The sequence below is a fragment of the Sminthopsis crassicaudata genome, chromosome 4 (genome assembly GCF_048593235.1).
Source record: "Sminthopsis crassicaudata isolate SCR6 chromosome 4, ASM4859323v1, whole genome shotgun sequence".
NCBI classification, from domain to species: domain Eukaryota; kingdom Metazoa; phylum Chordata; class Mammalia; order Dasyuromorphia; family Dasyuridae; genus Sminthopsis; species Sminthopsis crassicaudata.
In genome coordinates, this window is record NC_133620.1 from 302,811,524 (window position 1) to 302,833,050 (window position 21,527).

General features: G+C 35.2%; 1 protein-coding gene across 1 annotated transcript; it reads right to left on the reverse strand.

Annotated features, from left to right (window-relative positions):
- Positions 1-894: 894 nt before the first annotated feature.
- OR11L1 (olfactory receptor family 11 subfamily L member 1) lies at positions 895-1,839 on the reverse strand. Its single transcript, XM_074265458.1, has one exon. It carries the CDS (start codon positions 1,837-1,839, stop codon positions 895-897), a length of 945 nt encoding a protein of 314 aa, XP_074121559.1.
- Between the last annotated feature and the right edge of the window lie 19,688 nt (positions 1,840-21,527).

Here is a 21,527-nt window from a genome sequence, read left to right on the forward strand (position 1 = left end):
AGTTCCAATTTAGATTTAAAGAACTTCATCTCCATGAACAGGACATACAGCTTTTCCATAACCCATTTTCTATTGACATTGAAAATGTGGATACAATTTACCAAATGGAACTGGCTGAACTGCAGAATTGTGACTCTCTGAAAGATGCATTCAAGTCAAGCAGCCTTCATAATTTCTATGCATCTCTCTCCTCTGAGACTAATGCATAAACACTTGCATCACTTGTTACGACTAGCAGTGACAAATATGGAACCAGACATTGACCATTGCATTAGCCAAAAGCAGGCCCATATTCCCATTGAAATACTGGTAAGTTTGTTGATTTAACTTTACTTCATTTTAAATATTGTATTTGTTCCCCTTTTGTTTCTTCACTTCAAAATAAGATATATGCAGCATGCATAGGAATTTGTTCATAGTTTTTGTTTATACTATAGTCCAGCCCTCCAACAGTCTGAGGGACAGTGAACTGGCCCTCTATTTAAAAAGTTTGAGGACTACTGTTCTAGACTGTGTGAGATGTGTAAATGTAGACTCCCAAAGTGAAGTACGTTTTTGGTATGGATTTGTGATTTTGTCAATATGAAAGTTCTCTCCATTCAGAGAGATCTCTCTTCTTCTGTATATGCTATATAGTCTTTGAAGAGTTTCCTATTGGAAGGGACATCTGAAGAAACATTTATCCAAGAAGGGAAGGTTCTCTGGCTAACAACAGTTTTAGTGACTAGTCATTTGAATTTTTCTTGTTCACCTTTCCTTTCTATCAATCAATAAACATTTATTAAGAACCTGCTATGTGTCAGGCACTATGCTAAGTGCTCAGGATGTAAAAAGAGGTAAAAGATGGCCCTGCCCTCAAGGACCTTATGTTACAAAGTAATATACTATTTTTACTCACACACTATATATAACACACTTCCTTTTGAGGACTTTTCCAAGAGCCTCTTTGAAGTCTTTGTTCCTCAGACTATAAATGACAGGATTTAGTAGGGGTGTAACTACTGTGTAAAATATAGAAATGATCTTGTTGAGTTCAGGTGACTGATGGGTATTGGGGCGAACATACATGGAAATCATGGTCCCATAGTAAATAGTGACTACAGCCAAGTGGGAGCCACATGTAGAGAATGTCTTCATTCGACCAGAGACTGAAGGAATATTCAAGATTGATGACACTATGAATACATAAGAGACCAGAGTAAGAAGAAAACAGATACACAATACAGCAATTGACAGGATGAAGATTGTAATTTCAGTGATGAATGAACTGGAGCAGGAAAGCTGCATTAGGGGTGGGAGGTCACAGAAAAAATGATTGATTTGGTTTGGTCCACAGAAATTCAATTTGGAGATCATTAAGGCAGGCAAAAAGCCAGTACCAATCCCAGTCATCCAGGATCCCACCACCAACTTGTTGCAAATCTCAGAGCTCATTAGAGTAGAGTAGTGAAGAGGGTTACAGACAGCTAGATAACGGTCATAAGCCATCATGGCCAGGAGAAAGCATTCAGTAGCACCAAAGAAAACAAAAAAATAAAGTTGGGTCATGCATGCTGAGAAAGAGATAGACAAGCCCTGAAAAAGCAGATTGGCCAAAAGAAGAGGAATGATGGTGGTAGTGTACCAGATCTCCAAAAAAGAAAGGTTTTTGAGGAAGGAATACATAGGTAAATGTAGATGGTGATCCTGAGTCACCACTACAATGATTACAATATTACCAATTACAGTCAAAATGTAGAAGAATAAGAAGATGACAAAGAGGAACTTTTGCCACTCAGAGATGCTCTGAAAGCCTAGGAGTTGGAACTCCATGATGGTGGTAGCATTCCAAAATTCCATTGCCTGTAAAAGATATTTGGGAAAAATTAGAAGGCATGAAGAAGAGATTTCTATTTTTCTTTTGCCTATGTTTATCATAATAATGTGTTCCCTCATGATGTATTACAAAAGAAAGCATTTCATTTAAAAATTCTCCTATGGTGGGATATATGTCATTTATGGGACTCAAGAAAGATACTGTAATGCCAAAGTAACTGAGGCAAGATAGAGATTAGAGAGTTTTAATATTTTATTTGGATTTCTGAGAGGGAGAGATTTTCTGGAACCAATAGATCCATTTTGGTCCCAGGGCTGATGTCTTAAAGCATTCAGCAGCAGCACCAGCATCATTGCATGTGAGATTCCAATGATTTTTATATACATGGCTTTAAGCGATCAGGGTAGACAAAGACAAGGGGTGGAGTCCGAGCATTGGTAAAAGGTGGGAATTTCCAAGGAATGACCATCAATCCGGTTCTGATGGGGAGTGGGGTGAGGACCATAAATTTTGTTAAACTGGGAGTAGTTAGTTAAAGACAGAAAGTCTGGAATTTAGAGATAGAGGGTACCAAATAGGTATCTGAGATAGGACATCTGGAATTTTATTTTTTGGAATGCCAGATCTCTACAGCCCTAATTATCTCAGTCCTAATAGTCAGGAAGGTGGATTGCAACCAGGGGAATTGAGGCAGAACAATTCAAGGAAATGAGGTAGATCAGTTCAAGGAAACTGAGGCAGAACAATTTAGGAAAACTGTAGCACAACAGTACAAATCCACAGAATTTGGAGGAATGGCCCAAATAGCAGAGAATTACACATAACAGGGAACTTTGAAAATTGCACAGTAGAAGCCTTCAAGGTGAGAGAAGTGATTATTTTTCTATTATATTAATGTCCAATAAATACATTATGATTTTTCCCTTTCTATTTCCTCATTCAGGGACCAGTCCCTGTAGGTTATCTGTAGTGTTCTCTTCTCTAAATTGTAATCGTTCTCTGGGAGCAGGTTTCTTGGGGAGCTTCTGGAGGAAGCCTTAGTTTCAGTTCAGTTTCAATAATCACCTCAAATGCAGCCAGGAGTTAAAGTTCAAATCCTTTATTGTCTCTTCCAAAATCTTATCTCCTTCACTTGGGGCTCAGCTAGTTTTCTGGAGGCCTTCCTCTCTCCTTGGTTCCGGAGAACTCTTGCTCCTAGTCCTTTGTCTCTGACAGCTTCAGCCTCTCGTCTTCCCTATGTCTCCAGCCAGCACAAAGGTGGAAGTGGGAATGAATCTTGACCGAATCTTCTGAGGTCCTCTCCCGAAGTTCCCTGACGTTCTCTCTGGTCCTGAGAGCTTCTTGCTTATATGTTCCACACTGAGTATACACCAATCATTATATCATGAGGAAACCATTATTTGTTGTAGGATTAAATCAATGCTAAACTAGATTTAACCAGTGTCTCCTCAATTCCACTCAGTACCATGTTTCAAGTTCTGGATCATAACATCTCCTTGTAGTGTCGCATTAATCATACTAAACCATGCTAAATTAAATAATTATTGTCTCTATTCATTTCAGTGACTTAGCACCTAACAATCATCCAGCCAATTTCTAAAAGACTTATCAGAACACTTTGGTTCAAATCCTAACCTGTATGACCTTGTGTAAATCACTTAACCACTTTGGGCCTCAGTTTTGTTGTCTGTAAAAAAGAGAGTTGGCACCAGATGAATGATGAATTCCTTCCAGATCTAAACCTAGATCCAACAACCATGAGGCCACTGAATGTGTGTATAAAGGGAGTGTGTGTGGAGCTGTAGATAAAGGAATACATCCCATAAATTAGAGAAAGAACCAAAAAAGGGAAGTAAAGAGCCAAATAGTCTATTTAATTTTTTCTCTTTCAAATAAATATATGATAATATTAGTTTTGTTCTTACAATACTGATCTACAATATGCTGGAATAAATATTCTGCCTGTAGTGCACATATTTAACCTGTATCACATTACTTGCTGTCTTAGAGAAAAGGAAGGTAAGGGAAAGTGGGAGAAAAATTTAGAACACAAAGTTTTACAAAAATGAATGCTGAAAAATATCTTTACGTGTATTTAGAAAAATAAAATACTATTGAAAAAAAAAACAAAGCATTTCAAGAAAAAATAAATATTCTGCCTAATTCTCTAGAATTAGTAGATATGATATTAAAAGCCCACTGAGGATTCTCATCACATAGATGAATCTTTGTATTTGTAATCTTTTATGTCTTTCAAAGGATGTATGTTATTCTATTTAATATTCATAACAACTGTTTGTAGTTATCAAAACAAATGTCCATGATTCCAGTTTGCTAAAGAGGAAAGAGACAAAGTAAATATTATTTTACCTAAACTCATATAGGGGATTGGTAAAAGAATCAGTCAATCAAATAATTAATAAGAAACATTTACAAAATTTGACCTGGAAGTCCTGCTACTCATTTTAGTTCTTTTTTCCAACATGTTTCAATTCATTCTCTGGGTTTCCATTTATTTATTTTTAAAGTGAGTTTGTCAGACTAGATTGTTTTCATAGTGCCTTGCCCATAAAAGCCCCCGGGGGTCTTAGCCTGGTCTCAGCCATCATTGTGCTATTCCTGCTTTTTATATGGAGTACGTGGCAAAGGATATGATTTTTTCAGTGGCTCTATGGAATTGTAATAAGATGCAAATAAAGAGTGAAATAATAGCCTTAAAAATTCAATGATCAATGGAGATGATGATTAAGACACATAAAGAAGATAGATATACTCAACGAGGCAAAAGCATTACATGGGAATAAACAAAATTAGTGGAGTATAAGATTAAAATGAGAAACATACTCTCCTGAAAAAGAGAGACCATAGTTTCACTGTATTCTGTTTTATTCAAATAACATATAAAGGACTGTATGCCTGTATGGGCACCACTCTTTAGGTAAGGCCTTGGTAAATTGGGGATTTCTTGAGTAAGGCTAACTATTTCCATTTCCTTCAGCTGTTACTGTATTAGGATCTTTGGCTTGGAGATGAGAAGATGTTGGGGGAACCTGTTTTAGCTATCACCAAGAATTTAAAGATCTGTCATGTGAAAGAAGTAGTAAGATTTGTACTATTTGGCTCCACTGTTCAAAACCAGAACAGGCTGATATGTCATAATGGTTTATTAAATCAAAGGTTGTGTGATTATTTCTTGGGATTTTTGTAAATGGAATTTTTATTTAGCAATTGGTTAGACTATATGGTTTTTTTAGATCATTTATACTTGTTCCAAATCTGAGGTTCTGTGATTCTGTAATTTCACTAGGACAGTGGCAGTTTTTAATCATCATCATAGATGACTGAGAAAAAGGTTAAAAATAACTTTGGATCAGGATCTAGGCTCATACTTTTAAATTTTAAGGAGGTGATTGGGTCCATGCTATTTTGAATCTTGAAAAAGGAATCATTAAGCCTCTTGAAGCAGATCTGTTATCTTGTTATAGAGTTAATTGAAAAGAATATGTTGTCCTTTCTGATTCTGTACCAAAATATGTGACAGCTTAGCTCTTGAGAATTTGGGGAATAACAAAATAACTGACTCCTCCATCTGACTATGCATGTGACTAAACTTTAAAGTGCCAAATAAATGCTAGTTATCATCATAATTCTTATATTTATTATTACCCCTCCTTTTCCTCCCTATTCTACATTACCTCCACCACCACGCCTACTACTTCAAAATGAAAAAATCTTCCCCTTAACAGTTACTGAGCAGGAAGAGTTGATGATTCAGTAGTTCTTTTTAGAAAGGGAAGGAATCTACCTCTGCCCTTTTCTTCCCTGATTTTTTTGCATGGACAATAGCTCTTATGAGCATGTGAAAGGGATGTTCTTTCTGCTGAACCATAAAAATGCTATGCACTTTGCAGGTAAAACCACTTAAGCAAGTTTGGCCCTGGGTTTTTATTGTTGTTGTTATTTCTTTTTGTTGTTTGTTTGTTGTTGTTGTAGTTGAATTTGTATTGATCCTAAGATACCCAGGTCTAGGCTTGGAAGTCAAATTGTCAGTGCGAGAGTTCCATCAGACTTCCTTGGGGTTTTTAGTTTTTGTTGTTGTTGTTTATTTTATTTTGTTGTGTTTTTAATCAAAGCTGACTAGATACAAAGGGAGTATTCACCAACTACTTCAGTATTCTTGGCTTTAGAAGACCATCAAAAAAGAGGATTAACTCAAGTTCTGGTCTGTCTTACCAAAAGACAGAGCTATAGTATAGAATCAAGGTTAAGTCATTTGCCCAGGGCCGCACATACTTGTATGAGGCTCTGTTTGAGTCTTTCTAGTTCCATGGCGCCATCTAGCTGCCTCAATAGTCAGTGTGTAGGGAATAAAAATCTGTTCAAAACTAAGCTCATAGTACATAAATATCTTACTTCTCCCCATATGGGGAGTTTCCCATTATAGACATGGGCTGAAACTTAAGCAATTTTTGTTTGGAGCACCATGATGAGGGCACATAACAAGCCTATTGGGGGTGAGCTAAGAAACCCTCACCCCCTCTCACTGAATAATATGCTCTATTTAGGACTGAACTTGGTTCATTAAGCATACTTGGGTCCCAGGATGGAGATTCTTTAGAGTTCATCTTCTTAAACTATGGTTAGTAACCCCATATGGAGTCTCATAACTGAATGTGAGGGTCGTGAAATTATGATTTATTGTCAGTAGTTATTTGGTGTGTATACCTATTTTATATACCTATATACTCAAAAGGCATGTAAAATTTCTCAGGGGAAAAGGGGTTGTAAGTGGAAAAAGGATAAGAAACTCTACTTTAAAGAAGAAGAAAGAGGGAGTAGTGATTATTATCAGATGACTAATAGCATTTTTTGGTGACTTCCAGCTTCATTGTGTTTTCATTGGCTTTCCTGCTTCCTGTACTTCACCTTCCCTTTGCCTTTTTTCGTTTGTTTCATTTTAGCTCGCTCTCTAGTTTGTAATTTTAGCAATTTTTGCCTTTCTGCATGTATTTGGTGACTTTTTTGTAAACTCATAGAGAGTACACTTTTCTCCCATCCTTCCCTTAATTACCCCAAAGCATTGGATTAAATAGTATGTCTCCTATATTCCGAATTGATAACAACTATCATCCAAGGGGTTGATTTTGCAATGAGTGCTGACTGGTCTCTGTTGCCTTCTTTTGGTCACTGTCCGTGCTGCATTACAAGTCCTAGGATTATCTAGTGTCCTATGGATTGGGTCAACTTTCAATAGTTCTTTGCATCTCATGGATCTTTTTGGTTTATTCTGATGCAAGAAGATATTTATTAAAAGATCATGGATTTTAAATTGTGTTTTACTTTAGAGATTACCTGGTCTAATTTTGGTTTTTACAAAGGAAGAAACACATCATGGAAAAGCTAATTTGCTTGAGATTATATAAGTAGGGGGGAAAAAAAACAGGATTTGATCACAAATTCTCTGACTGCAAATATAGAGCTCTTTCTACTATGCCATATTCCCCTAATTCTTACATCTCTCCAGTTTGCTAAAATAATAGTGATAATAATAACGACAACACATCTTATAGTATTCCGGGGCAATTAGGTGGCAAAATGAATAGAGCACTGAGCCTGGAATCAGGAGGACCTGAGTTCAAATCTAGCATCAGACACTTATTAGTCCTGTGATCTTGGGTAAGTCACTTCACCCTGTTTCCCTCAGTTTCCTCATCAGTAAAATGAATTGGAGAAGATAAAGACAAACTACTCCAGTATTGATGAGGGTTGAGGTCCCTTTAAGATTCTTTTCTAATTGCCCAACCCATGGCTGGAATATCTGGGCCCAGCCCCCACCATCATCAGCTCAGCTTCTCCCAGCTCTCACCTGATCTGAGCTAACTGAAAAGACTGTGAAGAACTTAGGGGTACCACCCATAATATATAAAAAGGGCCAAGCTGGAGCCCTCTTTGCAGGAGCCCTTCCAGCCAACACATGGTATCCTTCCAGCCATGTAGGGGTTCCTGCCCACCTTTGGCCCTGGCATCTTTCTAACTTAACTTTACTTCCAAATTTCTACAATAAACCTTTTATTTATCAATCTAGGTTTTCGGGCCTGTAAAATTCATTTTACAGGGGACACTGTACCTCATGGGATTATGTGCCGAGAAATAGGGGTCCTCCTTTCCTTTCCCTCATATCTTTTCCAAGAAAATCTCAAATGGGGTCATGAAATGTTGAACATGATTAATCAACTATACAGCAGACATAGTACATTAATGTATTGTTGATAATTGCTATATGTAATATTTTGCTCTTCAGTAGTTCCTTTTTATCTATAGATAAATACAAAGTCCTGGCACAAAGATAACAACCTCTCTCCAATTTGCCTTTCCAGCCTTACCTAATTTCTTTCTTTGTGTCTTATAGTCTATAGACTATCCCTGGGTTAGTCTGGTCCATTGCTGGTCCAGTCTCATTGCTGTCTTTTTCTCTTATATCTTTACTAGTTGCCTATTTCCTCTCTCCCATTACTTTCTTTTCAATTTTTCCCCACAATCTGTCTATTTAATTTTTCTTCTTCCTCCTTCCTTCTTCCCTTCTGCTTATCTGACCCTATAAGTTTCTGAACATAAGACTCCTGATCCATTAAGGAACAGCAATTCTGGCATTAAGGAATAACACAACTCATCCAAGTTCTTACCACCAAAACATGCATATCCCAATTAGTTCAGTACAGAGAGCCATAATCTATTTGAATGTATTCAGAAATAAGTGGAAGTAGAGGATAGTGTCCTTACTTTACCCCCTTTTCTATTCAACTAGGAAAGGGTGAGAAACAGATTATCTATGTCAAATCCATTTCCTCTTTGACGTGAATAACTTATCCTAATTCAATAACTTCTAGCAGAGAACTTGAACTTCATTCTCACTGGGCAAGCCTTTTAAAAAAAAGAGAATGTGTAATGTTTTTACTTTTTCAGAAAAAAATGGAGAGTGTCCTCATCAACTGGCCTTCCTTGTTTTAAAGAGAATGTCAATCAATGTTTAGTAGAAATTTACACATAAGTCAGGTGAGTCCCCCCTTCTCCAACTGAGTAAAACAACATGGGGTGTGCCAGTTATCTTGGAAGACTGGAGGGATTCCAGAAGATAAGAAAGAAACAGGGGACAGCCAAGTGGCTCAGTGGATAGAGCACCAGCCCTGACGTCAGGACCTGAGTTCAAATGTGACTTCAGATACTTAACACTTCCTGGCTGTTTGACCTTGGGCAAGTCACTTAATCCCCAATTGCCTCAGGGAAAAAACAGAGAGAGAGAGAGAGAGAGAGAGAGAGAGAGAGAGAGAGAGAGAGAGAGAGAGAGAGAGAGAGAGAGAAATAAAAGAACCCTCTCTCCAGGCCTTTAAGCAAGCATGTGTGTTTATACCTATTATTTCTTCTTTCTTTGCCCAATGCTCCTATACTTTTATTTAGGAAAGTTGTTTGTTTTTATGTTATGTAGGCTAAAAGTCTTTTGCAAAAGACTCTTTTCTTTGGCCGGGATTAATTTCTCAAAACTCTTCATCTTAGAACAGGGGAGAATAAAAATTCTGATTTTTCTGGCTTTTTAGCTTTCAGAGAAAAGACAGTTGATTCCAGATTTTCTTCAAAGAGAAGTCTCTAAAGAAAGAGAAGAACTCAAAATGTATAGGAACTATCCACCCATATGAAAGAATGTTCCAAATCACTACTGATCAGAGAAATGCAAATTAAGACAACTCTGAGATACCACTACACACCTGTCAGATCTGGCTAAGATGATAGGAACAAATAATGATTGAATGTTGGAAGGGGATGTGGGAGGAAACTGGGACCAACTGATGCATTGTTGGTGGAGTTGTGAAAGAATCCAGCCATTCTGGAGAGCAATTTGGAACTATGCCTAAAAAGTTATCAAACTGTGCATACTCTTTGATCCAGCATTGCTGTTGGGCTTATATCCCAAAGAAATACTAAATAGTGGAAAGGGACCTGTATGTGCCAAAATGTTTGTGGCAGCTCTTTTTGTGGTGGCTAGAAACTGGAAGATGAATGGATGTCCATTAATTAGAGAATGGTTGGGTAAATTATGGTATATGAAGGTTATGGAATATTATTGCTCTGTAAGAAATGACCAGCAGGAGGAATACAGAGAGGCTTGGAGAGACTTGCATCAACTGATGCTGAATGAAATGAATAGAACCAGAAGATCTCTGTACACTTCAATGTTGTATGAAGATGTATTCTGATGGAAGTGGATATCTTCAACATAAAGAAGATCCAACTCACTTCCAGTTGATCAATGATGGACAGAAATAACTACACCCAGAGAAGGAACACTGGGAAGTGAATGTAAATTGTTAGCACTACTGTCTATCTACCCAGGTTACTTATACCTTTGGAATCTAATACTTAATGTGCAACAAGAAAATAATATTTACACACATATATTGTATCTAGGTTATATTGAAACATATGTAAAATGTATGGGATTGCCTGTCATCAAGGGGAGGGAGAAGAGGGAGAGGGGGATAATGTGGAAAAATGAATACAAGGGATAATATTATAAAAAAAATTACTCATGCATATATACTGTGGAAAAAAAATTCTAAATAAAAAAAAATGTATAGGAACTAACACTTTCTTTATTTCTCCCGTATCCAATTTACTGTACCATAGACTTTGGGGAATTTCTCCTTGGATGAGATCTGAAACTCTTTCACTTTGCTGAACTTAAAAATCTCACTATAATGGGAAATCTCATTGCCTATGTGCATAGTCTAATATATTCTTATCTGTATACCTTCTCTGATTACAGTTTGCTACTAGCTTGGATAAATGGATTTATTTGCTATTTGCAATAAGTAATTTTTGTGGAATTGGCATTCGGTAGGAAGGAAATCAAGCACTAGCTTAGGATATCCTTTCTCTGTTAAGGAATAGTGATCAAGAATTCGTCTTGAACTTAAACATGTTTTTTAGACTAACAATATTTAGGAAGGAAGATTAGATATACTTCTAGCTTAGTATTCATTCTCTAAAAACACAATCTGTTTCTGACCTCCTGACAGAAAACAAAATCTCCATCTTTTCCTATTTTCTTGCAAGCCAGTTTCAGATAGACCTATGGATGATGAGGTTCTCGGTAACAAGGTGGACATTAGAAGAGAAAGCCAGAAGCACTGATAGGATTATAATATCCCCTGGGAAAAGCAGAAAGGGTACTGATGAGATCAGTTCAGTATTAAAGTGAAACTTTTGGTCTTAAATAGATCTTCTGTTCACGTGGACTTTCACTACAAGTTCTACCCCAGGTGGAAGTCTCTTTATTTATCCAATCTGAAAGCCAAGTTGTGATATTCAAACCCCCAATTTTGTATTTCCCTTGTAAAAGATCCACCTCATGGTTTCTTTCTTCTCACTCTTTTCTCTGATCACCACATGATACCTTTCTCTTTTCTATAGCCAACTCTTTTGCTAACCCCCTTTGAATTAGTCTGCTAAACTTCTCTATGGATTTAACCTGCCAGTCAATAGTGTATTCTTATCCCATGGTGTTTTTTCCCTTTAATATTAACTTTCTTCTAGTTAATTGTGAGTTCCACAAGGGAACTTATCTCTCCCCTTGTTAACTGTTAACTTGCTAACTTCTTATTAATTTACACAATAAACAGCATTCCTTTGTAATCTGTGATGGATGTCTTGTTGTGGCTGCTCCATATTACAAACTGAATATGTATAATGCTATTTTCATCTAATATTCTTTTTACAATCAATTGCTCTTAAAATATTTCATATTTACCATTCCTGGTGCTTATTTTATCTTATCACAGAGGCACACATGGCTCGCAGAGACAAAATACAGTACATTACATACCATTAACATTGTGCTTACATTAGAAGGATGCTATGTAATGAATAGATAACTGAACCACTCTCTCCATGAAACACTAAAACTAAAACACAAGTAAACAAAGAATCTTAGAAAAAAATCCCTACTTGGACTGCCAAAAGATTGCCAAGACATTGTCTTTATTGTGTCTATTCTTTCTTATTCTTAGGTGAAGGATTGTCAAAATAGAATGTGATTTTGTGGGATAAGAGTCAACAGGGTATTTAGAAGCCAGAAAGTTACGTGAGTTTTCCTTAGTTTCCCCCAGAAACAATGTTAAATCAAGCCACTAAATGGATTCTGGAATTACAAAACCCACAGAAAGATGGTGTGAAGCAATATTTCCAGCTTATGATATTAAGGATTTCAGGAAAGTGTGTATCACTTGGGTAAAGGGGAGTATAGCCCAGCATAAGTGCACTGTACACAAGTCAGTTCAAGGCTCTTAGTCTCACCACAGATAAGTGACTGAGTCCCCTTGGTCCAGATTCAGCAAGCCAGTGATACAGCACATTAGCTATGAGGCCTTCAGCCCCAGCACAGAAGGCAGATTGCCAGCTGCAGAACCCCAGCACATCAGGCAAGACTAGACTAGCCCACCCCAGTGCAGTGGGCATCTCAGATGTCATTATAGAAAGCCAGTGACTAAGCCTTTGTCCCCCAGCACAAGTAGCTTAGGACAGTGTTTACTGTGCCCTAATAGGCAGAGCTCAACTTTTAAAAATGACCAAAAGACCCCAAAAGACCCCTGACCAAAGAAAGCTTTTATCACAATAGGGAAAATCAAAATATAAACAAAAGTTTCACATTAAATCCTAATGGTAAAATGCCTGCCTACATATGAAGCCTCAAAAGAAGTATGAACTAGTCTCAAACTCAAAAAGTTTTCTTGGAAGAGGTGAAAATAGATTTTTAAAATCAAGTAAGAGAGATAAAGAAAAATTAGAAAAATAAATGAGTTTTGCAGAAGAATTATGAAAAAAGAATCAACAACTTGGAAAGGGAAGGATAAAATCCTTAAAAAATATAATTTGCAAAAATGGGGAAATAAATTCACCAAGAAAACAATTCCTTATTATTGTTCTGTAAGAAATAAGCAATAGGATGATTTCAGAAAGGCCTGGACTTATATGAACTGATGCTGAGTGAAATGAGCAGGACCAGGACATCATTGTATACTTCAACAACAATACTATATGATGATTAATTCTGGTGGATGTGGCCATTTTCAACAATGAGATGAACCAAATCAGTTCCAATAGAGCAGTAATGAACTGAACCAGCTACATCCAGAGAAAGAACTCTGGGAGATGACTATGAACCACTACATAGAATTTCCAATCCCTCTAATTTTGTCCACTTGCATTTTGGATTTCCTTCATAGGCTAATTGTATACTCTTTCAAAGTACATCAAAACAACTGTTTGGACATGTATACATATATTATATTTAATTTATACTTTAACATATTTGACATGTATTGGTCAACCTGCCATCTGGAGGTGGGGAAGGAGGGAAAAAATTAAAACAAAAGGTTTGGCAATTGTCAATGTTGTAAATTACCCATGCATATATCTGGTAAGTAAAAACTATTAAAATATTTTAAAAAAAAGAAAAGAAAACAATTCCTTTAAAAGTAGAATTGGCGAAATGAAAAAGGAGGTGCAAAAACTAACTGAGGAAAATAGTTTCTTAAAAATTAGAATTGGTCAAGCCATTCTCTAATTGATAAATGGTCAAAGAGTATGAACAGACCATTTTCAGATGGAGAAATTGAAACTATTTATAGTCATATGAAAAGGTGCTCCAAATCATTATTGATCAGAGAAATGCAAATAAAGACAACTCTGAGATAATACTACATACCTCTCAGTTTGGCTGAGATGACAGGAAAAGATAATGATGAATGCTGGAGGGGATGTGGGAAAACTGGGACACTGATACATTGTTGGTGGAACTGTGAATTGATCCAACCATTCTGGAAAGCAATTTGGAACTATGCTCAAAAAGTTGTCAAATTATGCATACTCTTTGACCCAGCAGTGTTTCTACTAGGCTTATATCACAAAGAGATCTTAAAGGAGGGAAAGGGACCCACATGTGCAAAAATATTTGTGGCATCCTTTTTGTAGTGGCAAGAAACTTAAAACCAAATAGATGTCCATCAAGTGGAGAATGGCTGAATATACTATGGTATATGAATGTTATGGAATATTACTGTTCTGTAAGAAACAATCAGCAGGATGATTTCAGAGAGGCCTAGAGAAGCTTACATGAATTGATGTTAAGTGAAATGAGTAGAACCAGGAGATTATTATTCACTTCAACAAGACCATATGATGATCAGTTCTGATGGCCTTGGCTCTGAGATGATTCAACAATGAGATGATTCAAACCAATTTGAATTGTTCAATGATGAAGAGAACCATCTACATCCAAAGAGAGGACCATGGGAGTTGAGTGTGGACCACAACATAGCATTCTCACTCTTTCTGTTGTCGTTTGCTTATATTTTGTTTTCTTTCCCAGAAGACTTGGGGCAGAACAGGGTCCTTTTGGGACAACCCAAGAAGATCCAAAGAAAGACTCTAGGGTAGGAATTAACAAGTATAAAGTGCAAATATCTCCCGAGTAGCTCCACAGAAATACAAAAAGGGCTAGATGGGTTTGGCTGGAGTCTAAACAGGAACCACAGAAATCTTTGCTGATCAGGAACCAGCTGTGTTACAGAGACACAGCTCTGGGTGAGAAGGAACCTGCACACCCATGAGTATAGAAGCAATAGGACAGGGATTATGCTGGCTGTGGGCACTTGCAGAAAGATGGAGCTCTTAGTTTGGGATTCCAGGACAGAGAGGAAAACTGAAATGAAGCTAGAAAATCATCTCCCACCCCACCCCACAATTAGAGGCACTTACATAAATACTTCTTATTTTAAAAAAAAATGAACCAGAAAAGAAGAAAAAATCCAATCATAGAAACTTACTATGAAAATAGAAAATAGACCAGGGTTCATTGACAGAGGACACTGAAGTGAAACAAAGCTTTTTATACCCTAGAGTAATGTTAAATGGTTCCCTGCCCAGAGAGAATTTATAGAAGAACTCAAAAGGAGTTTTAAAAAATGAAATAAGAGAGACATTGAGGAAAAAATTTTAAAAAGTAATAAAATAAAAGTCACCCCCCCAAAAAAAGAAGATTATGGGGGAAGAAAGCTTACCAATTACAAAAGGAGAAACAGAGTCTTAAAGAAGAAAATAATTCTTTGAAAATTATAATAGGGCAAGGAAAAGTCAGTGAACCTATAAGAGACCAAGAAATAATGAAACAAAATATAAAAAATAAAAAAACAGAACAGAATGTAGAATGTCTTATAAGAAAAATAATAGATCTGGAGAATAAATCAAGAAGAAAAAAAATAAGAATAATTGGATTACCTGAATGCTATGATTAAAAAAAAGAACCTTGACACAATAATGCAAGAAATAATCCAAGAAAATTGCCCTGGAGTAATAAAGCAGAATAGAGTGTTAGACATGATATCAGGAAGACTTAGCTTTGTTGAGTTCAAATTTGGTGTCAGAGACTTACTATCTATGAGATGCTGGATAAGTCACTTAACCCTATTTGCCTCAGTTCTTGAGCTGTAAAATAAAGTGCAGGAAAAAAAAAATGTATTCCGGTATTTCTGCCAGGAAAAACTCAAAGGCAGTTATAGGGTCAGACATGACAGAAAAATGACTTAAAAACTATAGAAATGTCAAAAAAAAAGTGTAGTATTCCAACTTTTTCCTCTTCACCACATACGTACATACATGTGAATTCAATTCATTGGTTTGTTATAGTGTACATTGTCCTGAATGATGCCACCCAAAAGAAATATAGCATATATCTTTGATGTCAAAAGCCTGACTAAAAGTGAAACAATTGAGGTAACAATTTATCCTACTGTTCTTTTATTTGAAGGTTAGAATTTTGCCAGGAAAAAAAGGAAGAAAAGGGAATTAAACTGCAAGCTATCTTGTTGCTTAATTTATCTTGACTACAGATGAATACAAATCATAAGAACTCAGAAGAATGTATCTCATTAGAAGAATTTAGATTGGAAATTAAGAGAAAAGGAGAAAAATTATTAGGAAAATATTTTTCAAGTTGGACATAAAAGATCCCATAAAAGAAAGAATAATTGTAGAGCATGTGCTCGAGATTCATGGGAAAAAAATAAAAGGAAAGACCAGTAACAATACTGTTTTCCAAATGACTACATAACAATGTACAAAACAAATTTAATAAATAAAATGTACTTAATATCTTAAGCTATGACCTCATAAGTATTAGGAAAACTTAGTGGAATAAGATTTAGGACTGGAGCATAGTAAAATATATTCTTTATTCAAAAGAAACAAATAATAAAAGGAAAACAGCAGAGTGGTACATATCAAGAAAATTTATATGTGCATGGATATTCTCAAACCTACTGGGAAACTGTGGTAGAAAACATTGGGCTGAGGAAAACAAGAGAAAAGAACAGATGTTATCAAATCTTCTAATTATATTCCATTAATTATAGTAGGAAAGGACCACAAACAGGGCTTCTAAAGTTTAACCTCTACACATATCATGGGTCCCATCTACAATATACCAATAAATTGTCATATAACCTCTCCAAAATACCCAGGATTAGAGAACTTAATAGTTTTCTAGTCAGCTCATTTTATTTTTATTACTCTAATTTTTAGGAAATGTTTCCTTATATAAGGTTCAAAGTTGCCTTCCTTTAGTTGGATCAATTGGATCTAGTTCTGCATTTTGACAGTGGATAGGAGTCTGAATCCTCTTCAATATGACATATTTTTTTTTTACATATTTGGAAATTACTTTTAAGTCATATAACCATAGTGGTTCCAAACTCAATTAGAAATGGATCCTTGTAGACCACATGATGTTTTAGAAAATGATAAATAAGCATCATCCCTGCTTTGTTATTTTTTAAAATTTATTTTGTTTAACATTTCTCAGTTACATGCTCTATAGAGTTCTATGGGCTGCAAGCTTGATATCTTTGTTGTGAAAGATGTGCAATTTGAAACTAACTAATATGTAAGCAAGTTATAATAGTGATTAAAGACTTCTCCTATTGAGACATTTTCTCTAAGTCTCATTTTACTGATTTTTTTTGCTTATCCCATCAAAAACTCATTTGTTCTCTGTAGCGAGAAAAGAAGAATGTCTCGATTTAACTCTGGCCAAGAGGGAAGAATTGATAGAAGTAAGACATCATAAAAATTTTTTTGAAAGAAATTGATTTGGAGTCTATAATAATCAAGGAAAGAAGTATTGTACATAACTCAAATGATTATCCCAAATTTTAGAAAAAAATAAAATTTCAAGCTCAGAGAAGATATGTAATCCAATGGCCTGTTAGCTTAAAAAGAAAACTAGTTTAAATATCTAGGTTGTGTTCTAAAACAAAGTTATAAGATTATAATCAGTATGAGAAATAAAAAGGAGAAACATCAAAAGACAGTGATGGCAATATCATTGTTAGGTTTGTATCCCAAAGAGATTTTTTTTAAAGGGAGAAAGGACCTGCTTATACAAAGATATTTACAACAGTTCTTTTTGTGGTGGCTTAGAATTAGAGGTCAAAGGGATGCCCATCATTTGGGGGATTATTGAACAAGCTGTGGAATATGATTGTGATGGAATATGAAATGACAAGCTGGATGATATATTTTTTAAATTTTAATTAAATATTTTTTATTATAGCTTTTTATTTACAAGTTATATGCATGGGTAATTTTTCAGCATTGAGCCTTGCAAAATCCTCTTTTTCAACTTTTCCCCTCCTTCCCCCCCAGCCCCTCCCCTGGATGGCAGGCAGACCCATCTATGTTAAGTATGTTAAAGTATATGTTAAATACAGTATATGTCCATATATATATATATATATACATATATATATATATATATACATATATATCCATACAGTTATTTTATTGTACAAGAAAAAAATTGGAGTTAGACATAAAATAAAAATAACCTGAGAAGGAAATCAAAAATGCAAGCAGACAAAAACAGAGGGAGTGGAAATGCCATGTTATGATTCATATTCATTTCCCATAGTTCTTTCGCTGGGTGTAGCTGGTTCAGTTCATTACTGTTCTATTGGAATTGATTTGGTTCATCTCATTGTTGAAGAGAGCCCTGTATATCAGAATCAATCATCATATAGTATTGTTGTTGAAATATATATAATGATCTCTTAGTCCTGCTCATTTCACTTGGCAACAGATCATGTCTCTCCAGCCTTTTCTGAAATCATCCTGCTGGTCATTTCTTATAGAACAATAATATTCCATAACATTCATATACCACAACTTATTCAGCCATTCTCCTACTGATGGCCATGCATTAGATTTCCAGTTTCTAAGCTGGATGATTTAAAAACAAACAAACAAAAAACAAAACAAAACAGACCCTGGAAAGACTTAACATGAACTGTTTGCAAAGTAAAGTGAGCAGAACCAGGAGAACATTGTACTCAGTAACAACAATTTAATATGATGAAGAATTGTGAATGACTTAGCTCTTCTCAGCAATACAACAATCAAAGGCAATCCCAAAATATTAATGATCTTAGGAACAGAGGGACAAGATAGGAAAAGACAGGAATTATATAGCTCAACTGGCCTGTTCCAGTTGGGTTCCTAGTGGTACTCACAGGTTGTTGTTTGTCCTTCTTTCTTGGAGAAGACCATGACATCAGAAAGGGATGACATGATTTGCAAATGAATGAGATTTAAGTGAGAGGGGGTTGTTCAGAGTCACTAGCCTCATTTTCTTTAATAGAACCATCTGGGTCCAGGGAATCAGAATGACTGGAGATAGCCTTGGATGCAGTGCAAAACCTTGACCCTTTTAGGCTTAGGTCTTTAATAGGTCTTGATTGAGGCAAAATTCATTCAATGATTAAGAAGAGGTTAGAATAGTCTCTTTCTGACCAAAATAGAAACAATTGCTATTTACTTCAATCAAAGCAATCAGGGCCCAAACAATGATCCTGTGAGCTTGGGCTGGAACCTATTGCTGGACAATCAGTTAATAGTGTCTCAAAGACTACAATCCCAGAATGACCTGAGACTGATGAAAAGCCCAAAGATGATAAGAAGAGGTTTAAAGGATAGGTTTGGAATAAGAACAACTAAGGGAAAGGAATTGACTCATTGCTTTGAGAGTAGCCAATATAAAGTTAAGAGATGATAATAAAAGCAGAATTATTTTTCATTTCATTAATCATCAATAAACATTTGTTTAAACACCCACTATGTGCGGATACTGTGTTAAGCTAATAATAATTAGTTAAGATTTATAAGTCCTTTAAAGTTTGGAAAATGTTTTACATATTTAGGTATGTGGGATATGTTATCTTATATGCTATCTTATTTGATCCTCATAATGAGTTATGAGAGAGGTTTTATTATTATTAATTATTACTATATTATTATTATTATCTCTATTTTATAGATAAAGAAACTGAGGCAGATAAATTATGTGATTTGCCTAATGTCACACAGCTCAATAAGTATTTAAATCTGGATCTGAATCTAGGCTCAGCTAAGAGCATGCTCCAATCTCATAGAGTGTTTCCTTTCTCCTGACTAATTGGGAAACTTGTCTTTTCTAACACTAGGGAACTTGCTTTTTCATCACTAATTGTTAAAAACCCCTTTCTTGCTAACTATGTTCTCCATTCTATTTCATATTTATCATTCCTGGTGTCTATTATTTTTCTCCATTTTTCTCTGTAATCTCTTCTTTAAAATAAACTTACCTTTTGCCAAAACAGAATGGCTATTATGAAATTTCATATGACCAAACCCCAACATTTGGTACCTCTCCTAAAACACATCACTTGGTGCCACAATATTTACTATATCAGCCACATCAAATTTATACATTTTAGAAATTATAGAACAATGATGTTGACATTAAGACCATGCAAATAAATTCTAGAATGGATATTTTTCTAAAATGAGTTTTTAAATAAATACTTTCTTAGAAAGATAAGTGTTGATCTCTGAAAGTCAAATGCAACTTCACTAAGAAAAAAGTTCATCAACAGTTATTTCACCAACATAATGCTTATGAATTCAACAAAGGTAGTCTCTTAAAATATTCCTTTGGAAAAGATGGAGGAACACGGGCTAATATAATGGGTACATTAAAGAAGATTAATAATGTTTTAAATGGCCATATCCAGAATATCGACTAATGCATAAATATAATAGTGGAAGAAAGTCTATAGTAGTATGTCACAGGATCCGTTCCCAAAACTTTCCTTTCAATATTAAAAAAAAAGACAGATAACATTAATATTGAATAGAAAAGTATAAATATGTCAGTATGATTGCCATTCAGGAAGATATTGGATGGAAATTTGGGATTAATATTTGTCAATGCATAATATCTAGATTTTATCAAAATATTTGACATATTTGAAATATTATCATTTTGGACGAGATAGAACAACTTGGGTTGGCTGTTACTGAAACGTGGTGGATTTGCAACTGACTGTTATGACCACACATGCAAACACAAAAACTATAAAACTGAGAATAGTTAACATTTTAGTTGATAAAATTCTAGTACAAAAGTTCTTAGCATGCTAAAATGATACTATATTAATTTATAAGATAAGATTTAATTGAGATAAAGTTGAAAAAATACTCAAGTTCAAAAAATGAATTTCACATATACCAAATGGAAGAAAAGTACTTAAAAAACAATTCCTATAAAAATGATTAATGGTCTGTTGCGAACTGCAATTTCAATATGAATCAACAAAAACCCAAACAAAACAAAGCAAAACTTCAGATTCCAGCAATAAGAATATAATGCATAGCTTCTGGGCTCACGAGATATATTTTATAGCCTGTAAGTGCTATGTTTACTTTTAGATTTCCACATTTTAAAGGGAAGTATTGACAACCTACAGCACATTTAGAGAAAAGTTGAAAATTGCAGAAGACAAATTGTAGCTCAGAATGACAAAATATTTCTAACAATTTTAGCTTTCCTAAAACAAAGTAGGATGCTTTGTGATTTAGTGACCTTTTTTTTTTTTTTTTTATCTCTGGTAGTATTCATACTGAAACTAAGTAATCATTTGACTAGCGCATTATAGAAGGTGTTGCTAGAGATTGAAAGATTTTATGATCCTATGATTCTGTGGATATTGCATATCCAATTCAGGGAAAATTGTTTATTGGTTGTGCATAGAGAGGTGGCAAATAATGGTTGTAATATTGTCCTATCTGGAGTCAGGAAAATAATGGTTGTAATATTGTCCTATCTGGAGTCAGGAAAATGATTCCCTCCATCACTTAGGATTCAAAGACATCATCTGAAAAAATCTATGGATTATTTCTTTAACAACCATAACTCTTTTATCTTCATTTATAATACTAACCATGGAAACAAATTTCTTTCCTTTACCTGCTTATTTGACCTCATTTTCCACCAGTTGTAAAAAGACTTGAAAAAGAAGAAAATATCTTCATCCAAGAAATTCAGGGCCAATCTGAAGAGGAAATATTGCTTTACAACTCTGCATTTTCAGTCCTGTGACCTTATCTGCTGATGCCTGAAGATAGGGGGAGGAGCAAGTCAAATCAAGCTAGAATTTTCTTTTTAAGCAACTAGCATTTCTTGAAGAATTGGCACCCCTCCCTTATTATGTATCCTTTCCCCCCCAGATAATCCTTGAAAAAATACAAAGGAAATTTATATATCATTAAGACAATGTTCCCCAAAGAC

Bases quoted from the DNA above. Each gene is read 5' to 3' on its own strand.
- OR11L1 (XM_074265458.1), bottom strand. From the start codon at position 1,839: ATGGAATTTTGGAATGCTACCACCATCATGGAGTTCCAACTCCTAGGC.